Source organism: Pelodiscus sinensis, chromosome 1 (assembly GCF_049634645.1).
Source record: "Pelodiscus sinensis isolate JC-2024 chromosome 1, ASM4963464v1, whole genome shotgun sequence".
Lineage (NCBI taxonomy): Eukaryota > Metazoa > Chordata > Testudines > Trionychidae > Pelodiscus > Pelodiscus sinensis.
The window spans coordinates 237351973-237372967 of NC_134711.1; the positions used below are offsets into that span (position 1 = coordinate 237351973).

Consider the following 20995-nt stretch of genomic DNA (forward strand, 5'->3'; position numbering starts at 1 on the left):
TGCCTCTATCTAATAGAGGCAGCAAGGGGGGTAAGCAACTAGCCTCTATCCGATTGAGGCAGCAAAGGGGGGGAAAAGGGGATACTTCAAAGGGGCGGCGCTGCACAGCTGATCCCTGGTTCAGCTGTGCGGTGCTGTCCCTTTAAAACACCACCTCGGCGTTTCAAAGTGACAGCGCCACATAGCTGAGCCCGGGATCAGCTGTGTGGTGCTGCCGTGCATGGAGCCTGGGGTCAGCTGGGGACTCCCCAGCTGATTCCGGGCTCCACACAGCATTTCTGTGGAACCCATGGTCAGCTGGGGAATCCCCAGTTGATCCCTGGTTCCGCTGAAATGCAGCATGGAGCCCGGGATCAGCTGGGGAGCCCCTAGCTTACCCCAACTCTGCATGGCATTTCAAAGCGGCAGCGCAGCATGGAGCCCAGGATCAGCGGGGGACTCTGAGTCCTCTACTGACCCCAGGCTCCATGCAACGCTGCCACTTTGAAATGCACAAGAGCCCCCACTGGGGACTCTTGTACATTTCAAACCTGGCATGCTGTGTGCAGCCTGGAGTCAGTGGGACTTCCAGCTGACCGCGGGCTGCATGCAGAGTTCTTCATTCCTCCTTTGAAATGTACAAAAACCCCACTGGGAAATTCCATCGGCTACTCAACTAGTAAATTAACTGTTACTTAACATCCTTTGTTCACACTACAAACTGGAATCATGTTAGTAACTTGAGTACTGCTGTGTTGAGTCAGATTCCTTGGAAGGGTTGTGTTTATACTGCAGGCAAAATCTAAATGGCTTATTCCCTCCCTAATGGCTTGTCACACCTGTCTCCTTGTTGAGGGTTTGTATTAATATCATTTATAGATTCATAGATTTCAGAGCATTCTGATTATCTAGTCTGACTTTCTCTAGCGGGGGAATGTCCCCAAAGACAATTCCTAGAGCAGACCTTTCCAATATTGATTTTAAAAATTATCATTGAGATGAAGAATCCACCATGACTCTTGATAAATTTATTCCAGTGATTAATCACTCATATCTTAATTCCAGTTTGAATTTGTCTAACTTTAACTTCCAGCTAGTGGGTCATGTTATAATTTCCTCTGCCAGATTAAAGAGACCATTAGTAAATATTGGCTCTCCATGTAGCTACTTATAAATTGTAATGAAGTCATCTCTTAATTCTCTCAAGCTAAATATGTTGAGCTCTTTGAGTCTCACTATAGGGCATGTTTCCTAACCCTTTAGGGAAACAAGATTGGTGACATATCTTTTATTGTACCAACTTGTGCTGGTCAGGGAGACAAACTTTCAAAATCAAGTTCTTTAATCATTCTCCTGGCTCTTCTCTGAGCTGTCTCCGGTTTGTCAGCTTCCTTCTTGAATTGTAGACACCAGAACTTGGCACAGTATGTCAGCATTGTTACAACATTGCTAAATATAGAAGTTAAAAACCTTTCTGCTAAAGATTCTGTTGCTTGTGCATCCTGGAATCTGAAATATAGCCTACATTCTTTGTTCTCATATGTACACATTGACGTGTGTGTGTGTATATACATATAAAGTGGTGATCCTGAGTTGAATTTGGTATGTACTGTTTGTGTGGGAATAGTGGCTCTAAGAATTCCTTGAATGCTCAGTGATAAAGGCTGAGCACTCCAGAGGGACTCTTGGAGAACTCCGGAATTATTGTGTACCTGTTGCAAGCCTGTACAGAGAGTATGGGGCTTGCAGAGGCCTGAATAGTAGTGCTTGTGTTGCCTTTGGTTGGTAGTCAGGGAGCTGATCTACAGCAGGCACTGGTAAGACTTCCTTACACTAAGGGCAGATGGGGAGGGGGGAGGTGCCTCACAACCCACTTTTTAATTAAAGAAATATAACTGCAGAATTGGAAGATTCAGAGGAGTAGTTGAGTTAGTCTGTAACTGGACAAAACTTAAAAACAAACGAACAGTCTAGCAGCACCTTAAAGACTAACAAAACTTGTAGATGGTATCATGAGCTTTCATGGGTACAACCCACTTCTTCAGATGAATGGAGTATTAAAAGTCTAATTCCAAAATAAATAGGGAATGGGTGGTGGGAAGAGAAGGAAGGGAAAAAATAGTGATTTAGAGTGTTCATGTTGCATGAAGCTGATAGAGAAGGTGCAAATTGTTCTTAAGTAGCCATTGTTTGGTTGGTTAAGTCATTAGGATGTGTAAGGTAGTGTGCTAGCCAGGTAATGTCTTTCTTTATACCTTTGTGATGGGTCCCAAACTTGTAAATGAAGTTAAGTTCCAACACTTCCCTGTGTATTTGGCTTGTGGAATTGGCCTGAAACAACACAGTGACTTTGAATCCATTAATGAGTGCCGGGGCAGGTTAAAGTGTTCTCCAACAGGTTTCTGAGTGTTGCCTTTTCAGATATCTGATTTGTGTGCTTTAATCCTTTCCCATAGAGACTGTCCAGTTTGGCCAGTATACACGGCAGAGGGGCATTGTTGACATTTGATGGCATAGATCACATTAGTGGAGGTCAGTTAAACGAGCCCCTGATATAGAGGCTTATATGGTTAGGTCCAGTGATGTAATCACTTGTGTAGATGTGTGGACAGAGTTGGAACTGGAGCTGATTGCAGGGGTGGGTTCCAGGATGATTATGACTGAGGTGTGCTGCGTAGTTATTAGAAAAAAATAGTTTGAGGGTAGGGGGTTGTCTGTAGGTGAGGATTGGTGAAGTCCCTCGCTGATTTCTCCCCTCCTGCAAAATAATAGTCTGCTTGATAGCAGCGGCAATTACATCTTTTGCCCACCAGGGGCTGCTGTAGCAGCAGAAGAGGTCAGCAGGCTCACCCTTGGAACAGCCAGCTCTGGAGAGGGAGGGGGCACTTTGGCCTTCGCCCCCCTACTTCTACAAAGGTTCTGGTGCTCTTGCCTCTGGGATGTACCACATCAGTGCGTCCCAGCAATGGAATGTGCCATATCTCCTTGGGATTTGAGGAGTGTCAGGGAATGAATGGGCTTTTCCATTTTTTCCAGACTGTCTTAATTTTTAAAAAGTTTGTTGTTAGGAGTTTGAGGAAAGCTTGGTAACATGACCTAAGTGTAACTAACAAATTTTTGTGTGCCAGAATTTGCAGAGAGACTGAAACAACTACTTTGGCATGTAGAAACTGCTAACTCAAATGCTGAGATGAAATTTGAGGCTGTGGGGTGGGTAAAGTAATTATTTTATTTTTCTGAGGGAGGGATTAATTTTCGAAAATTGGCAAAATGCTGGGCTACTGGTTGGGCTTACTCAGGATTCATTATATTTGCAATTTAAAATTTTTCAAAATTGCTTTACTGTTTCACAATGTAGTTGGATCAGTTACTATTTTATATAAACTTAAATTCTTAGCAATAAATGTTACTTAATTGATGTAAATATAGTTTATACTTAAATGACCTATTTGTGCCCTATATATGGAAGAATATGAGGAACTTGTTATATATTATGTAATGTAACTTTTGTCCACTTACATGTATTAGAAATTATTGGTTATTTACTGCCAAATAGAAACTAGGATAATCTAGAATCATGTAGGAACTTTATTCATCATTTTATGGATTTTTTTATTTGATTTTGCTAAATGTCTTTAATATACAAAAGACTATCTTGCTGCTGGTAATGAAATCTCACTTGTGTCTGCTATATTTGGGAATTGGTATTTTAAGATTAAAATTAGTTCTGTTGGTTTGCTTCTTCAATCTTCAAATAAGTGGATTGTGTTACTTTGCTATATAGTAAGAATATGAAGAGCTGGTTTGGTTTCCTTCCCTAAATATTAAACTAGAGTTGATTGAGTGTGTGTTGAACTTTCTTTTCTAAATGACATCCATCCATCTATCCATAGCTTTTATGAAACACTGCATGCTGTGTAAGTCTGGTGGTATGACAATAGCATTCTTATAAAGAAAATTTAGCTTTGTAAGTTTTAAGTACAAAATAATCTGATTAGAAGCAAAGCATCTTTCATTTAGGGTGTGCCCACATTGTAGATTTTAACTCGAAATAAACTATGCAAATTGAGCTACATCAATTGTGTATCTTATTTGGAAATACCTTATTTCAAAATAGGGAGTGTCTACACAGTACTTATTTCGAAATAGAGCACTCTTTCTCCAACTTCTGTTATTCCTCGTGCAATGAGGTTTACAGGAGTCGGAGTAAGAAGTCCTCCAGCTTGACTCTATTTTGAAATAACTGCCTGCTGTGTGGACACGGACCAAGTTATAAGAATAGCGCTAGTTGTTTTGAAATAGTGTTTCAATATAGACATACCCTTAGCTATGTTAAGAACAGGTAATCTGATTGAATTTGATATTTAACTGACAATACAGCTGTCTCCCATAAACAAACGTAGAAAACCAGAAATACTTGATTAGCAGAAGGCACCAGGACTTAAGACTTAATCGTACAGTTGTGAAGTCATAAAAGGGCAATTGCCTCTCTTTTATAAGTGTATAAAGAAGTTTTTGTTAAATGTTACTGATTTTGAATAACTCCAGTGACTGGAATGCTGGATGAGACTAAAATAATTTATGAATGAATTACTTAAACATCATTTCAGAAGTTAGCAATTGGGTGACCCTGAACTTTCTTACTGTGAAGTGTTTACTCATTTATACTGTATGAGTGACACAGGGTCAGTGGCTGGAGATATGTGCCAGACTATTTGGAAACATCCCGCTGATGACTAATCTGTGTAACCTTGCATCTGTTACCTTCTTAGTATTATGAAAAGCATTGTGTTTATAAAAGGAGCTATTCATGCCATTTATGGAGGAGGAAACACTGACCATCTGCTTTCTCTCTTTTCTTCCTAAACGTTGTAGAGCCTGTTTGAAAGTGCTTAGGTAGCTAAAACTTTTATCAAGTGCTTGGACATACCAGTGACATGAGTATCTGATATATGGTGTATTTTAATTCAGTAATTTTTAATTCAGACCTTTTAATTAATTATTTGAAAAATGGGTTTGTTAATCTGGTTAGAAAGAAATTGTTGATGGCGTACGCTCCCATAGGAAGTAAGGGCGAAGAAGAAGAATCTGGTTAGAATTATCCTAGGTAAACTTTGTCAAAGCAGCAGGTTACATTCTCTGGTATGTGGAACGCTTGCAGATACCATTACTACATAAAATTAGTTTTGTTCTGACTCTGTATGTCTGCACAGGGTGACTTTAGAATTAAGTCTTGGCATGATTATTACAGCAAACAAAAATGCAGTAAAACTTGTTATAATATCTTACCTTTCTTTTTTTCCTCTATCTTTATTATAAATAATCTTCTCTACCGCTCCTCTCCCAGTAGGACATGATTGTTAAAAATGAGTTGAAAGTTAACCTTCCCTCAAAGTATTCATAATGAAAAACTTGCCCTTACTGAGAGACTAGATTAATATTTTTGTGTAACATTTTAGGAGGATGGTCACTTACAGCATGGATCAATAAAATGTCAGTCTCTTTATTTCAGAATGAGTAGAAAATTACTTTCTATTCTTTAGTCCTTACAACATTCTTTGCCTAAGTATAGTAACTTGGCACATCCTTAATCAGGAACATAGTAAAATGTGTGGTGGTTTTATTTTTTATGTCCACGTACCAGGCTCTGTGTGCTGCACTACTGAGAATGTAGAGGCAATCCAATTTCCTAGCTTTTTTCATTTTTTATGACCGACTTTTACTGTGGTTTTTAGGTGCATACGCAACGTAATTCTGTAAAGATAGAAGGTTTCTACCTCTGTTGTGCTGTATAGGGGGAAAGTACTCACTGGGTCTCTATACAGACAGACCCCGGGTTACATACAAGATAGGGACTGTAGGTTTGTTCTTAAGTTGAATCTGTATGTAAGTCGGAACTGGCGTCCAGATTCAGCCGCTGCTGAAACTGACCGCCAGTTCCGACTTACATACAGATTCAACTTAAGAACCCCAGGTGTCCCCAAGTCAGCTGCTGCTGAAACTGATCAGCGGCTGATTCCAGGAAGCCCGGGGCAGAGCAACTCTGCCTCGGGCTTCCTGTAGTCAGCGCTGGTCAGTTTCAGCAGCGGCTGACTTGGGGGCGCCTGGGGCAGAGCAGCTGGGGTGCTGCTGGGTTGTTCCAGTAGCGCCGCTCCTTGGTGCTACTGGACCAACCCAGCAGCACCCCAGCTGCTCTGCCCCAGGCGTCCTGATTCAGCCGCTGCTGAAACTGACCAGCAGCGGCTGAATCAGGATGCCTGGGGCAGAGCAGCTGGGGTGCTGCCGGGTTGGTCCAGTAGCGCCCAGAGCGGCGCTGCGGGACCAACTGGCAGCACCCCAGCTGCTCTGCCACAGGCGTCCGGAGAAAAGCCTGGTCTGCTGGGGGGGGGGGGGGGCGTACTAGCTGCGCCCTCCCCTCCCCTCCCCCAGCAGACCAGGGAGACGCGGACAGCGTACCGAGACGCACCGTGGTCCCGCCGCCCGGGTCCTCCGCGGCTTTGCTCCCCGTCTCCCTGGTCTGCTGGTCTCGGAGCACGCTGGCAGCGGAACAGCCCAGACGCGCCGCGGCTGTCCCACTGACGGCGTCCTCAGAGGCTTTGCTCCCCGTCTCCCTGGCTTTGCTCCCTGTCTCCCTCCAGCAGACCAGGGAGATGGGGAGCAAACCCCGTTCGTAACTGCGGATCCGACATAAGTCGGATCCGCGTAACTCAGGGACTGCCTGTAGTCATAGACCTGTCAGCTCCAAATGTTCAAAAGGAGTTGGGTCCTTGTCTCCAAATGAAATTGGCTTAAAAATCACAAGACTGTTTAAATATAACAAACTTTGGGTTCTTTTTATCTGCCTTCTACATTTTGAGCCTTTCACGTGCATTCAGGTCTTTTTTGTCTGCATAGCCCAGAGGATTAGAAACTTAATTTACAGGAGAATCTCAGCAGTGATTTGTTTTTAATCACATGTCTTCAAGAACTGAGGCTTTATATAAGCCCCCAAATATTGCTACAGGATTTGGCAAATTTTAAGTTTTTGTCCTCTACTCCCTGTTGTGATTTTCCCAGTTTCCCCCAAACACGATGTCGAAGCATTACTTGTGCAGTTCCCATGCATCTGATCAGAAACTAGAGTGCTGCTCTGCCATATTGAGCCAAGCAAGTCATGGATTTCCAACCAGACAGCTGCAGTGAATGAGCTAGCCAGTGTAGGAGTTGCATGAGCAGGATCAATAGATTTTTATGTCAAAAAGGACTAGGGATGTAATAGTGTAGTCGATTAACTGATAGCAAAAGCTTATAGGTTAATGTTATAAACTACATGCATTTCCCTCCGCCCCTTGCTAGTACATTTTTTAGCAGGCTGGACAGCAGCCCCACTGGGTCTGGGATCTACCCCTGCTGTGGCTCTGCATTTAAAGTGTATTAGGAGTTGGGGGGAGGGGGAGGCAGACAGGCTGCCTGGCTGGCTCAGTTCTGGCTCATGCCGGGTTCAGGAGCTCAGAACCCTCCTAGATAGGAGCTGCTGCCATCCCATATTGCTGCTTCTTTATCCACTACTTCTACCAACTACTGCCTCCTGCTAATTCACTCCAATACCCAATGTTTCAACAGTAGCTCCTGCCCTGCGCCAAGGAGCCATGTTTCAGTATTGCAGACCAGCTCCAATCTCATCTGTGCTGGTAAGACAGGCAGGGACAGTGTTTATTTAAAAAAATAAAAAGGGAGGAAGGTGGGGACTATATGCAGACTTACCCAAAGTTTGAGTATGATAGACAAAACTTTTTCATTTTGTGATGAGTGGCGAGTCTAGCATGTGCCAACCACAACATTAGTTACAACCTGACACACTGAAACCTGGGCTGGAGAGTGTGGATACACAGCCGGTGTTAGTGGTGGGCGAGCTGGGTAGTAGCTCTGGGCCGCCATTTTCAAGGGGCCGCTGACAAAGCTGGTCTTAGGGGCGGGCTGTGACCGCATTTCGGCCCGACCTCCCGAATCCTTCCCTCGGGTTTCCCTGGTTACTCCGCAACCCCCCCCCCCCTTTTTTTAGCTTGACAGATTTTCCCCAGCTTTTACAATTTTTTGTCTGATATATATATTTTTTAAACCATCTGGCATTCCTACAGGTGAGCTGGGTGGTTGCCAGTAGCCACCAATTGGTTAGGACTGGCCCTGTGGATGCACCATTGGACAATCATGACAATGAATTTTAGTAATGGAAACTGTAGAGAAACATTTAGTGTCAGAGGAGAAGGGCAAGAACCTTCCTTATTTCTTCAATTGTTATTGCTTGCAACAGTTCTCTACCTTCCCCTGTTTAACCCTTGTGGTTAGGCTAGGGTTCTCTAAGGGTATGTCTACACTACAGCGATAATTCGAACTAAGTTAGTTCGAATTAGTTAATTTGAACTAAGCTAATTCGAATTAGCGCAGCTAGACTTAAAAACTAGTTCGAATTAGCAAAGTGCTAATTCGAACTAGCATGTCCACACAGAGTGGACCCTGAACAGAGGTTAAGGATGGCCGGAAGCAGTGCCGGCAGGGCATCAGATGAGGACTTAGAGCGTGGAGCTGCTGTCTCAGGCTAGCCGAGGGCTGTGCTTAAAGGGACCCGACCCCCACCCCGGACAGACAGTTCTCAGGGTTCCCCACTTGCAAAGCAGTCCTGGCTTGGAGTGCCGTGAGTGCCCACACGCGGAACATCACAGCACTCGGCCATCACCCCGGCTGCACTTGCCACAGGCTGCCATCCGGGGGGAGGGAGCATCGGGGGGCTGCAGGAGAACTTCCACCCCGAGAAGCCCGCAGAGCCAGCCCAGTCCTCCCCATCGGGGGCGCGTACCCCATTCCTCCCTCACCTCCTTCCAATTACCCTTCCCTAGCCCCCCTTCCTGATGTACAAAATAAAACGTGTGTTCAAAAATAGAATCTCTCTTTATTGAACAAAACTGGGGGAGACTGGGAAAAAGAGGTGGGAGAGGGGAAGAGAGAGGCTGGGAGAGGGGAGGGCAACTAAAATGATCAGGGGTTTGGAACAGGTCCCATATGAAGAGAGGCTAAAGAGACTGGGACTTTTCAGCTTAGAGAAGAGGAGACGGAGGGGGGATATGATAGAGGTCTCTAAAAGCAAAAGTGGTGTGGCGAGGGTGCATAAAGAAAAGTTCTTCATTAGTTCCCATAATAGAAGGACTAGAGGACACCAAAGGAAAGGAATGGGTAGCAGGCTTCAAACTAGTAACAGAAAGTTGTTCTTCACAAAGCAAAGCGTCAACCTGTGGAACGCCTTGCTGCAGGAGGCTCTGAAGGCTAGAACTAGAACAGAGTTTAAAGAGAAGTTAGATCAAGTCATGGAGGTTGGGTCCATGGAGTGGTATTAGCCAGGGGGTAGGAGTGGTGTCCTTGCCCGAAGTTTGTGGAAGGCTGGAGATGGATGGCACGAGACAAATGGCTTGGTCACTGTCTTTGGTCCATCCCCTCCAGGGTCCCTAGTGTTGGCCACTGTCGGCAGACAGGCTACTGGGTTAGATGGACCTTTGGTCTGACCCAGTACGGCCATTCTAAGCTCAGGGCTCAGGGTCGGGGGTCTCAGTGGACCACCTTGATTTTCATGCAAACCTTCTCCTGGGTGGCCAGGGTGGCAGCTCTCCTGCCCTAGACGGCCACTTTCCTGTGCCTAGTGCAGAGTTCGTGGACGAGGTCCACGATGTCTGCACTAGACCAGGCGGGTGCCCACCTCTTGCGGTCCTGGCCAGGCTCCCGGGAGCCGCCAGCCTGGTCCCGGGAAGAGGCGGAGGGCTGGGGGGCATTGGGTGGCTGGCTCATGGCGTGCCAGGTGCAGGGTCTGCTGGCTGGGTGCTGGCAGGCTTGCACCTGGCATGGGCACTGTAGCCAGCCCGTGCCCCTTTAAGGGCTCCGGGGCCGGGAGGGGGGCATATGAGTTTCCCTGGTGGTGCCCAGAGTGGCCACCAGGGAAAGCTGGGGAGGGCTAGCCTCCCACTAGTTCGAATTAAGGGGCTACACAGCCCTTAATTCGAACTAGTAAATTCGAACTAGGCTTAGTCCTCGTGCAATGAGGTTTACCTACTTCGAACTAAGCGCTCCGCTAGTTCGAATTAAGTTCGAACTAGCGGAGCGCTAGTGTAGCGCCTATGAAAGGTAATTCGAACTAACGTCCGTTAGTTCGAATTAACTTTGTCGTGTAGACATACCCTAACATCTTTGACAAGCCTGCTAGCTGATGTGTGAATTGAAAAGTTTTTGTTACATTTAACACAGAGGTAATTGAATAGCTTTCTTAATTTTGTTATGACAGAAAAATTCTAAATATGAGGTAGATTTTTAGAAGTCCGCTACTAATTAACATATAGTCCAGAATAAACATTACAAAGTGACTTGAATGACTTATCTTTGTCTTTTCATTTGTATCATTCTGATAATAATTTATTGGTAATAAAACAGAAGTAATTGGTAATGCTTTACTAATCACTCTCTGAATCTAGTAGTTTGTAATTAGTATTTTTTCAAAGTGTCTTTCACTGTCATACCCATAGCAAAGGTTTGGAACTAGAGGTGGTCGAGTGTGGTGTATTGCTACATAAAACTAAACAAATATGCTAAGTCCTAGTTCAAGGAGTAAAAATCAGGCTCACGTTCATACCCTCTCTAGTTTGTGACTCTCTTATATATGGCATACGCTCTTAAAATACTGTTTTGAGCACTTTATACATCAGATTATCTGCTAATCCTGCTTAAAGGATCGTTTTCAAAGATCTCTGAATCCCAAAATGTGGTAGCCTTTTTTCCTCCTTTGTCATGAACATAGTTCACAAGAATATTTTTACTACCTTTTTTTAAGATCTGTAAACATGTCTCCTGATTTTACTTTCTTAATTACTATGTGCATCTTTGCCCAGTCTTGGGAGTGATAGAAACATCTGAAATAATGATCAGAAATTATGTAGGGTATGCAACAGAACTACAGTACTGTCACAGGTGTTTTGTCTTAAATTCTGAGCATCTATGATGCCTCAGAGTGCCTATGAAGTGTACATCTAGTTTAAAAACCTATATAGTTTTTGTGTGGAAACTTTATATTCTTTGGAACCATATTCATGGCAATTTGAATTCATATTAAGTTACTTTTTTAGAGTAGCATTTGTATTAACTGTCACACAAAGTTAGTATAAGGATGTAAAAGTTTTAAGATGTGGTGCTTTTTATTTTTGGATCTTCTTAATCTCATTTGTAACTGAGCACAAGGTAATATGGTCCTTACAATCTGTATTCTTATTTTCTGCAAATCTCGTTACTGCTCTATAGCACTAGGAGGTAATCTTTGGCAACTTTGTATTGGACATATTATTTGTAGGATTCAAGCACACACGAATGATTATATTAAGGAGAGTTGAAGTGCAATTAAAAGCCGGTTTCCACCATCTTATAAATCTTTTACTGAACTAGAATATTTTGCAATTTAAATATTTTGATAGCTCACCAAACCCCAGGATTAGCGCAACCACATAAATAGCTTGGGACCATCTCTTGACTAGTGGTTTCTCTCAAATGTATGTTTAAATATATATACCAGTGCCTTACCAGTAGTTTCCAGACTTGTTTATAACATGGACCGGCAAATCCATACACAAACTTTGGCGGACCAATATTATTGTATTTACATATTTGTATATTCATTAGGTAAATAATGAATATTTAAATATGCAAACAAAATGTTAACGTTCCACCAAAAGTTTGACTGGGTTTGCCGGTCCATGGTACAAAAAGCCTCAGTCCCTAGAGACCTTGAGTGCCAGCCCTAACCGCTAGAGCCCCCCCCTCCAGGACCCCCAACACCAGCCTCCCACTCTGAGTTCACCATTGTCAGCCCCCCATCCCAGCCGCCAGCCCCTCATCCCTTAAAGCCCCTTTACCCTAGTGCCAACTTCCTGTTTCCAGAGCCCCACTGCACCCAACCTCTCTGGGTCTCCCCCCCCCCCCCCCCCCCGTGCCAGCCCCCAGTTCCCAATATTAGCTCCATCCCCAGTGCCAGCCCTGTCCCCATAGTCCCCTCACTACTAGCCCTGCCCTGTAGTGCCAGTTGCTCAACCCAGTGCCCCCTGTATCAGCCCCACCCTTTAGAGCTCCCCAGAACTAGCCCCGCCTCCAGAGACCCCCAGTATTACCTTCGCCCCCAGAACTCCTCAGCACTAGTCCTCAGTGTCTGCCCCCAGTGCCTGTCTTGACCCCCTCACCTAGCCCTGCACTGCTTCCCAGCCGCCAGTTAAGTGCTGCTGCCTGGGTCACAGCTGCTCTAAGGCTGCTGGGCTGGGCTCTGCGTGGCCGAACGACTGTACAGCAAACCGCTCTTCCACAGCTGGGAGACCCCACCCCTGCCTGTCACTGGTTGGTTGAGAGATAGGACTGGACATGCCTCCCGCAACAGCTGCAGTGGGAGGGGAGGCACTAGGCAGCGTACCCGAGCCCTGGCCCTCAGAGCTGCCGTGACCCGGCAGCTAGTGGTTCACAGCCTGGTGCCTGTCCATGGACTGGTGGTTGGGCACCACTGCCTTGTAGTAATGGTAAAATGCCTGGGAAGTTTGTGAATATGCTTTCAGCATTTTTTTTATTACTCATAAAACCCTTTATCCTGAAAATTGATGAGCCGCATAACATTCATGGACTCAATGGAGTGATGGGTACTTAGCAATCAGGCTCCGTACTTCAGATCTTTGATTAAGAACAGACGTTGTGTGAAGTGGAGGGCTCTGTGTTCTGTCACTGTGAACCCGAGTGCTCTCTTTACTGTTGGGAGCGTTATCCTACATCTATATCCACTCTGGATGGTGATTGCAAGTGAAACAGTCAATAAAAGTGACCTAAATTAGTAATGAGATACCTGCAGTAAGTACAGTAATAGAGAGAAGCTAAAGTTCAGTTACAGACTTTAGGCTTTACTGTGAGAGGCTGCTGATTCTTTTAATGCCTTTTTTTAGAATTAGAAAGTTAACATCAAAGCTTATACTGTCACCAACCTATTATACTTGTTATTAAAATCACTGTAAATGACTGAAAACCTATAGGTAGTTGTAACATAAGGGACTTTCAGGAACTCTCCTGGATTGTACATGAATATTGTGCACTCAGTGGTTTTTTGGGTTTTTTTATATTAAAAAATAAATATCTTAGTCTCTGACACTTCTAGCACAAGCTTTTTCTTTTCTGTGCCAGCTATAACATCCTGGAGAAGGCTTTGTAATCTATGAGTTGTCTGTTTAAAATTATGAATCTTTATTTTTTCATTTGTCTTACAACTCTCTTCATAAGCAGAAATGGAATGTTAAATGTAAAATGAAGGCCAGCATGGAAACTGTTACATTAGGAACAACAAGGCTATCCTAGTTACAAAAGGAAGACATTGCTCAGCCGTGTAGTACTGTTACATAATGTTTTAGTTATTAGCGTTTACAACATATTTTAATCTAAATAAGGCTTTCCTACAGCTGTTGAACCAGCAGTTCATAATTCAGAAGACTCAGTAGCTGAGGAATGACTTATCTAACTTTACTCTGGCATTTCTAACAAGTGCAGTTGGTGTCCTGACACTGATATCCTGACATTCATTTTGCTGCAGTACTATAAAGATTGAAAATAGCAGCTGTTGATTCCAGCATATCAGATGATCACAGCAGTACATAGGAAAGAGCATGTGGAAACTTCAGTATCAGTACACTTGCTAGTGGTTTGAGTAATGCTCCTGTATCTCAAACATGCTCAAGAGAGAAGTTACTTTGTGTTTAATTGCTTTGAGGCAGGTGTCTTGTTTTCCTGCTTGCTTCTCCCATTGCTGATGCATATATATATATATATTTTTTTAAGTAACATTTTTAAAATTCCTGCTTTACAAAAAACTAACACATCTGTAAATTTGAGCATTTTTATTTATTTTCTTTCCTATGTTCCAAGTCGTGAATATTGCAAATGAGTCAGAAGTGCATAGAACATAAACAAAGAGAATTGTTGTATTGGCTAATTGTCTGTGGTAAGACTTACTGCTTCTTGCATTCTTTTTTCCTCCATCCTAGCAGCTGGAATTTTTCAGGTGGCCTGTATAATACACACATGCACATCTTGCTGACTGCTTTGTTTGTTACTCAGAGCTTTCTTATGATTGATTAGTGGAGACTGAAGGAATGTCAGTATAGTAGCAGTAATACACACGGATAAAACTTCCTGCAGAAGAAGGTGAATCTGGAGAGGGAAGGAAGAGACTATGGATTATAAATAATGGGCTAGAATCCTAAAAGTTATGTGCTGTGCTTTGTAGTGCTATGAAAGTGGTTCTGGAAGTAGACTATGAGATACGTAGGGATAAATATTCTGTAGTCAACAGGAGAGGAGGAGGTTTTTTGTGTACATCTTTGTAAAGTGCCTACCATACATTTTAAACTGTGATAATAAGAATAATAAAATCTCCATTATAATTTACTGTTCTTGAATTCAGATTTCTGTAAGTGGAAATTTGTGTGGTCCTTAAGCCCTCTTCTGTCTCTGAGCTTCTCATGAATATTAGAAATCCACTGTGTTATGGACTGAAGGGTTATAAAATTATTTAGGCCAGTGAGTTTTTTTTCCTCCCTTTTATTGTTTTATTTTCACTTAAGCCTCCTCTGTTCTTACCTTTGTGTGTGAGTGTGAGTGTGAGTGTGAGTGTGAGTGTGAGTGTGTGTGAGAGAGAGAGTGTGTGTGTGTGTCTTGGCAGAGACCATCAAAAATGACATGAAAACGCATTACCAGTTGGTGCACTTGTTTTAAATAATACTAATAACAGAGGTTACTTCTGCACCTCTCTTAAATATAATGCACATACGCACATATGCGTTGGCAGGTGTGCATGCACAAGTCATTTTCAGGGTTTCCAGTTTAGATGATGGTAACTAGAGCCCTGCGTGGATACAGAATTTGTATCCACATCTGCAAAAATAATCCATGCATGATATTCACATCCATGGATGCAGATACCCATGGATATAAAGCCGATATCTGCACATTTGCAGGGTTCTAAATACAAAATTTGTATTTGCATCCGTATCTACAAAAATGAGTGCAGATATCCACATTCACATCTGCAGGGTTCTAGTAGTAACTACCAACCTCTAAATTGGCTTAAGATTTTTTAAGTGCTCTTTTTGTTTGAACTGGGAACAGTAAGATGTGTCTGAGAGTTACAAAAACATTTAGCAAAGCTGAGGAATGAACTGTTAGGGAGGTGGTTGTGGCAGACTTGGGGGAAGTAATTTTTTGTGTTGAGAGATCAGTGGTTGCTGAGGTAGAAGAGTTGGTGAGCTGAGGATGCCAATAAATATCCTTTGTTCCTTAGTGTAACTTCAGTCGTTTGCTGTGGGCTCACCTGGTTAAAGTGATTTATAACTTCAATAATTTAAAATTTACAGGAAATTCTCAGTTATGGAGATTTCACACTAGCTAGTGACAAATTTTTGTTTTTTTCCTCCAAAGATTATTATAGTCCAGCCATGATGGGGTTGAAGACTGATCAGGAGGTCCTTGGAGAACTTGTGAGAATGAAAGTTCCAGCAGTGGCAGAGTTAATGGATAGACATGGTGTCATGTGGACATTGGTAGTGTCACGCTGGTTTATATGCTTATTTATTGACATTCTTCCAGTAGAGGTAAGTATAACTGGAAGGTATTATATAGTGCTTTTAAAAAAAAAAAAAGGTGCCAGTACTCCAGGGTGAGCTCTGACTGGAGGTGGAGAACAGAGAAGTTGCATGCAGTATTTTTTATAAATATATTCATCTCAGGTTACTTGTGTGGTATTTTCCTGCCTGAATATATAGAATTCTGCAAGAGAGAAACCAACAGGAAATGAAACAATAAAGATAAGGGATTATGAAAAGGTTTCCCAAGAGTCCCCAGGAAACAATAGAGATTCAGTTAATTCAGGGAATACCCTTGCCTGACTCTACTATTGTGCCAGGGTTTATTCTTCCCGGACCAAAAACCTAGGCTAAATGGGAATATTAAAATCTTCAAGATGCTGGCTAAGAAGTGGGGTTGCCCAGGGTACATAAAGGAAAGCTGACTGGCTGGCAAGGAGAGACAGACCAAGCACGCTGTGAACAGGGCAGTTTGCTTCTCCCAGCTGAAGGGAATTTAAAGAAACTGTAAGAAAAGATTTAGGATTAGTTAAGAGTATATATGTACCCATTATTCTGTACACTACATACCTTTGGGTGAATGAATAAATAATGCTTGGTTTTGAAGAAGCTGGTTTTGAGTTACTAATCCGCCACTGTTACAGGTTCCTGGAGGAATCACAGGTGCCAAACTAAGTTGGGCCTGATGGGCTAATAAAGTGGGGAATCTAGAAGTGGTTAGACTTGGTTTCTACCCACAGTAAGGTATAACAAGCCTGTGACCTGAGAGGTGCACTGGAAGAGGGACAAAAAGGGGTTTAAGGTGTGGCTTGCCTGGTAATGGATATACATTCATTATCCCACTGATCATGCCTTAGTAATAATTACTGATTGCAAAGCAACAAGGTAACCTTTCTGACAGTTTTCTTATTCTGCAGACTGTTCTCCGAATTTGGGACTGTTTATTCTACGAGGGATCAAAAATTATCTTTCGTGTGGCCTTAACATTAATTAAGCAACATCAAGCTTTTATTTTGGAAGCCACAAATTTCCCTGACATTTGTGATAAGTTTAAGCAGATCACCAGAGGGACATTTGTAACAGAGTGTCACACCTTTATGCAGGTAAGTGTTTCTAGTTTACAGTGCAGAACAGTTAAAAGCTATGGAATCAAATAGACTTTGAAGGGCCTGAAAGGTGACTACAATTTTATGAGTTGCATCCATGTGAATTTTCAAAAGACTGAAAAGAAGTTCTGGTATAAAACAACTTTGTATTTTGCAATGTGACTTGTCTTAAAGTTGAAGATGATGTTTCAAAGAAATTACTTATTAAACCAACCGTTCATGTACATCACCTGCATTCTACTAAATGAGATTCTAATTGATCCTTCCTGTGCAGCCTTTTCTAAGAATCACGTTTGTCTCCAGCCACATCCTGCATTCCTGCCAAAGGTGATGTCAGCTTTCCACATGAACCAATCTATTCCGTTTCTGTTCTTCTTTCGAAAACCACACATCTAAAGCCAAGGAGAAACTAACCCTTAGATGTGATTAGAGCTTTAGTGTTCTACATCAACCACATGAAATCCATTCAGAGCCTGGTTCCAGAATCCAGAGACAATCAGGGTCAGCTCTGCACATCTCACTCTGGATGTCTGATTTTATTAAACTTTATTAAACTTTGTCATGATCCTGTGAAAGTCTATTCTTCACCAAGAATAATGGATTATTCTACCAGAGCTCAGTGTGCTTCTTCAGCCTTCCTGAGTAATGTACCAATCACAGGCATTTGCATAGCAGCAACCTGGTTGTCTTTGGACTCTTTTTTTTTTTCAAGATGGTATGCCATCACACAAGCCTTTGAAGTCAATGCCAGCTTTGCAAGTTAGTGCTGCAATCTCTCAGATGATGTGAAATCCCACCACCTACGCAGGTGACTTTGGAAAGCCGCAAAGTGAATGTTCATGTGCACAATACATCAAAAGTTGTTACTTAACTGTACAGTGATTGTTGTTCTTTGAGATGTATTGTGCATATTTACTTTCCACAGCTCCCCCTTTTTTACTAAAATTTTGGACAGTGTTTCACAGGTAGTGGGAAGGTACAAAGGAGGAAGTAGGAGACCCCTCTTTTATACTTTTGGCTGGGTGATGAGGACAAGAGGAGCACACGTGCCACCTACTGGTACTGCTGGTGAAAGTTTCTGACTTACGTGTTTTAGGTGCACACTTAAAGTTGAACACATCTTGAAGAACAACAGTTACTGCAGGAGAGTGTTTTATTTTGAGGTTTAAACTCCATGCAAACTTCCTCATCATGGTACTGAACAAGACTTGCAGCATAATTTTTAAAGTATACTCAGAGATCACAGCTCAATTCTGTGGAACTTTCATTTTTCCTTCTCCCTATTCAGAATCGGTACTGTTCCTAAAGGAATACAAAGCCAAATTTGTGGCAAGCTTATAAATGACCTGTTTGCACAGTTAGAAGGCTGATATGGGCTATGAGACAACATTTTTTTATCTGAAATGATTGTCATGTTTGTTTAAGCCATGTCATATTTGACTCTTTAGTGCTCACAATGCAATTGAAGCAACAACTATCATATATGTTTGCTAGCATCGGCAATATTATTTCAGTCTAGAATCATGTTATGCTCCTTTCTAGCACTGTCTTTGCATAACACTTCCCTAAAAATATAGCTTAGCCTTAGGGGAAGAGTAAATGTACAGGTATTTTATAGAAAAAATGGGGTAGAAGTGACATAGTGAAAAGATCTAAATAGAACTATGGAGCCCAGATTGCCATTTATTTTCACTTAAATTGAATTTGTAGGTGTTTTCAGTTTGACTTTGTTGAATTTAGATACATTTTCTAAAATCAAATGCATAGCTACCAAATGGGAAATAATTGCTTAGGCGGTAGCACTGCTGTAGAGAACCTGGGAGTTACTGTAGATCACAATTTGATCTGAGTCAATAATTTACTACAGTTGTCAAAGGGTAATACCATTCAGGAGCATGGTATGTAAAAGAAGGGGAGGGAACCTCTGGCATGGGGCCTACAGGCTGCCAGACAGCTTGTTTACTTGAGAGTCTAAAGGCATAGCTGCTTGCAGCTCCTATATTGTCTGGGAATCGTGTTTTTAACTAACAATTATTTGTTTTAGAAAATATTTACAGAACCTGGAAGCTTGTCGATGGCAACAATTAACAAACTTCGAGAGACATGTAGAGCAAAGCTGGTTGCTCAGGGATCAACCAATAATATTTAAACAGATGGTCAGTTACTACAGAAATTGACACATTCCTGTAATTTAATTGCACTGACGGAAGCATAATTTCTAAACTTTCCATGAGTGTCACTTGGCACTCGACCAATTTTTCCTGCCTTTCAAGTAAGTGTTGTAAACATTTTATATTCTGTCAGTAATCTGTGATTTAGAATATTATCAGAATCAAATGTGACCAATGTGGGAAACTCCTTTAAAATGTCACTAGCCTTGTTTTTCTTCAGGGTATTTTGTAATGTTGGAGTAAATAGATGTATAGAGCAATAAATACCATTCTATACATTAATCATGAAACCACAGCCATTTGTACAAAATAAATTCTATTTATTTGTCAAAATCTGTTTAATATAATTCACCGTTGTTACCCTGTAACCTGGTATCTGTCTCTCAGGCTCTGGCAATAACAGGCCTTTTCAGAAAATAAACAGCCTCATTCTCTTAATCCTCCCTTGCCGTGAACGACCCTTAACGGCTTCTCTTCCCTGTACTTGCCACTCTCTGCAATTGGCCTGCAATATGTTGGCTGTTTCCCAAAAGCATTTTAAAAACTGCAATAGCCTAGCATTAATAGGTATCCATGGAGTGATGGCCTGATGTTTTCACCAGACATTACCATTCTTTATATAGGTCTCAGTAGTTTTGTAGGTGTTAGACACATCAGCCTGCCCTCTACTCTAAAAAACTGAAGGAAAGGGAGGGAGGGGATATAAGGGTTGTGGCTATAAAACAGTGTAGAGGTTGGATCTCCCTGGTCCAGCACCCTTGTGAATGAGGGAGTTTGCCAGATCAGGGGAGGTCCCCTGCCACCAGCCTCCAAGGACACTGCCCCTCCCTCCACCAGGCTCTGCTCCAGCCCTGCTGCTACAGGGCTTGGGCTTGGCTCTGGCCTGCTTCTGCCAGCTGGCTGGGGCTCTCCGGGACGTAGCACCCTACCCGCTGCCCTGCTTCTGTCGCGGACAGGGTTCCGTGGCTGCTCCACTGCTGCCACACCCAGCTGGGGCTCCCCAGGATGGGACTCACCAGTCCTGATGGTGGAGTTCTCGGATGCTGGACTCCTGACTGGCTCTCACTCCCAGGCACCAGGGCTCTCTGGTCCTGCAACATCCGTGATCCTGCTAGACCACGGATGTTGCTGGACCAGGGAGTCCCGGATTTAGGAGGCTCAGCTTGCAGTTACTGGGAATTTGTAGCATGTTCTCTTATTATAATATGTTTCTGTGTAATTCAGCAAAGCAGGAGGGGAGCTGAGGGGACGAGTGAGTAGGGAGCTGAACAGATAAGAGGAGAAGGTGGGAGTGAAGGACAGGAGCACATAGGCAGGAATAGAGATTGAAAGTCTCAAATCAAGAATAAGACCGAGGGAAGGTATAGCAAGCAGCCTGCACTCAACCCATGGTGGCTAGTTTGCTGGCCTGTCCAGCCAAGGTAATTGCTAACAACAATATTATCTTCATGGAGAGAAGAGAGAGGGAGCATGTTGCGAGGGGCTTGAAAGGGTGGCTTCATAGAGGTGGGTAGAACAAGAATAAAGGTCCGCAAGGGTGTGGGCTAACGCACTGGGAAAGGTATTGAGGAAACCTTTAATAAAATGGGTGGTGGTAGGGTGTAGAAACACTGAAGCGGGAGAAGGGGCCTACCTACTGCCAGATTGAGCTGTATAAAGCTGAGGAAAAAGCCCAACATTTTGAGCTCAAGGAGGTAATTGAGGATGATAGGTCTGGACACCTCACTTCAGTGATAGTGGTGGCAATGAGCCCAAGTGGTGAAATGTTTCCACTTAGCTTGGTAGCAGGCCCTGGTGGATCCCCTCCTGCTTTGTGTAAGGATGTGTGGCTCTGAGGTGGAAGCATGCTTTGCCTCCCCTCGAGCCGCAGCCAAGAACCACGCTGAGAGGTGAAGAGGCTCTTGATTATGAAATTGAATCTGCCCCAATCTTGCCTGAGAAGCTCTGGGAGTGTTCTGAGGTGGAGTGGTGTGTAGGCAGAGTCCCAGGGAGGTTTGTGACTCACAACTGACAGTGCACCAGAATGGCTATGAGTATTATGGCAGCTCAGGCCCAATGAATCTTGAGGGAGGGC

At 43.1% G+C, this 20995-nt stretch overlaps 1 protein-coding gene across 2 annotated transcripts in view; it reads left to right on the forward strand.

Moving 5' to 3' along the window:
• GRTP1 (growth hormone regulated TBC protein 1) overlaps positions 1 to 19359 on the forward strand; it is a 53585-nt gene extending 34226 nt beyond the window's left edge. For both annotated transcript variants that reach the window (XM_075918544.1, XM_075918546.1), the window contains 3 exons: positions 15481 to 15653; positions 16562 to 16747; positions 18795 to 19359. In XM_075918544.1, coding sequence (XP_075774659.1) covers positions 15481 to 15653; positions 16562 to 16747; positions 18795 to 18899 — 464 coding nt within the window. In that variant the 3' untranslated portion in view covers positions 18900 to 19359. The remainder of the gene's footprint in view (positions 1 to 15480; positions 15654 to 16561; positions 16748 to 18794) is intronic.
• Positions 19360 to 20995: the final 1636 nt, after the last annotated feature.